General features: G+C 37.3%; 1 protein-coding gene across 5 annotated transcripts in view; it reads right to left on the reverse strand.

The window, feature by feature from the left end:
• Positions 1-1,437, reverse strand: part of LOC114004440 (alpha-1,3-mannosyl-glycoprotein 4-beta-N-acetylglucosaminyltransferase C-like) — a 29,835-nt gene that overhangs the window by 4,982 nt on the left and 23,416 nt on the right. For all 5 annotated transcript variants that reach the window (XM_027776010.1, XM_027776009.1, XM_027776011.1 and 2 more), the window contains one exon: positions 1,300-1,437. In XM_027776010.1, coding sequence (XP_027631811.1) covers positions 1,300-1,407 — 108 coding nt within the window. In that variant the 5' untranslated portion in view covers positions 1,408-1,437. The remainder of the gene's footprint in view (positions 1-1,299) is intronic.

Raw genomic sequence — 1,437 nt, forward strand, 5'->3', positions numbered from 1 at the left:
GTTACATGTAGCGAAAGAGATTGTTAGTCTATGTCATTTTTTAACCCACAACAATCCCTATAATTACAGTCTGAAATAGGTCACCTAACCCTTTAAATAGCATAGCATGTGTTAGATGTGAGAGATGCAGGAAACAAAGTACTATCACCCCAGTGCTCCAACCTACAGTCTTTTCTATTGTTGGCATTTCATTCTTCCAAATTCACTCACTACATCCCTTCTCTTCCTTGCCTTTTCTGGGTTCTTGTGGAATTTTTTATATTCCTGGGATTTATTTTTGGTTCAGAGAAACGACTTAACGGCTTTGAGATTCAGGATCCTAATGTATAACATCGGGGGAAATGTATAACTTTGAAAACTAAGAGAGGGGACTGGCAGGTGGCATGGTGGTTAAGGTGATGGACTCCCACATGGTCAACCATGGTTTGAGTGCTTGCTTTCTCACTTTCCCTTTCTCTCTCTCTATGTCTTTTTCTGGGCAAATTAAAAAATAATAGTAATAAATAAAATTAAATAAATAATTCTTTTTTTTAAAAAAAAAAAAAGAAAGAAAGTCAAGGAAAACATAAAACAAGGAGGGGACCAGCAGGTGGCGTGGTGGTTAAGGGGCTGGACACTCCCACATGGCCAACCACGGTTTGAGTCCTGGACCTAGTGGTTTCCTTTCTCACTTTCCCTCTCTCTCTCTGTGTCTTGCGCTGGTCAAATTAGAAAAAAAAATATATAATAAATGAATGAATAAAATTAAATAAAAAAAACTATAAAACAAGGAGAAACAGGCCAGCTGGTGGCATGGTGGTTGATTGCACAGTTCATATCCTAGACCCAGCAGCTTGAAAAAACATACTGTGTGCATGCACAAAATCTCAAAAAGAGAAATGGAGGGGAAGGAATTGCATCATGATCATCCCCCATGAGGGGATACTTTCTCATTTTTCCTCTCTCTCTCTCTCTGGTGAGTGCACATACCCTCTAGCAAAATTTTTTAAAAAGTAAATATTAATAATAAAAAAAGAAAAAGGATTTCTACTTCATGAACAGTTGTGAAAAAAGGGTAGTCAGCAGAACAATTAAATAAATGTCAATTTTTTTCTAACCCTGAATTCCCTCTCTTCTAGAGTGCTATCATCGCTTATAGCCATAAAAGAAAATATACTGATTCTTCAAGCTTTTTTGTCTTCCTACGTCCTTGAGTGTCTACAGTATTCATGACAATTTTACAGAAATAGACACTTAGACAATGACTTTCTTTCAGTCTACAATTACAGCTTTTTCCCACCTAAAATTTCTGGTACTCACCAAAGACAGGAAGCTTGTAGAATCAAAGGGGTTCTCATCAATGAAATAGAAGACTGGGAGCATTATTGCTGTTGCAATAATGGTGAATCTGCATAGGGTAGCTTTCATGATGCTCAGTTAGGAGCTTGTAGAGCTCTT

Source organism: Tupaia chinensis, unplaced genomic scaffold (genome assembly GCF_000334495.1).
Source record: "Tupaia chinensis unplaced genomic scaffold, TupChi_1.0 Scaffold000627_1, whole genome shotgun sequence".
Lineage (NCBI taxonomy): Eukaryota > Metazoa > Chordata > Mammalia > Scandentia > Tupaiidae > Tupaia > Tupaia belangeri.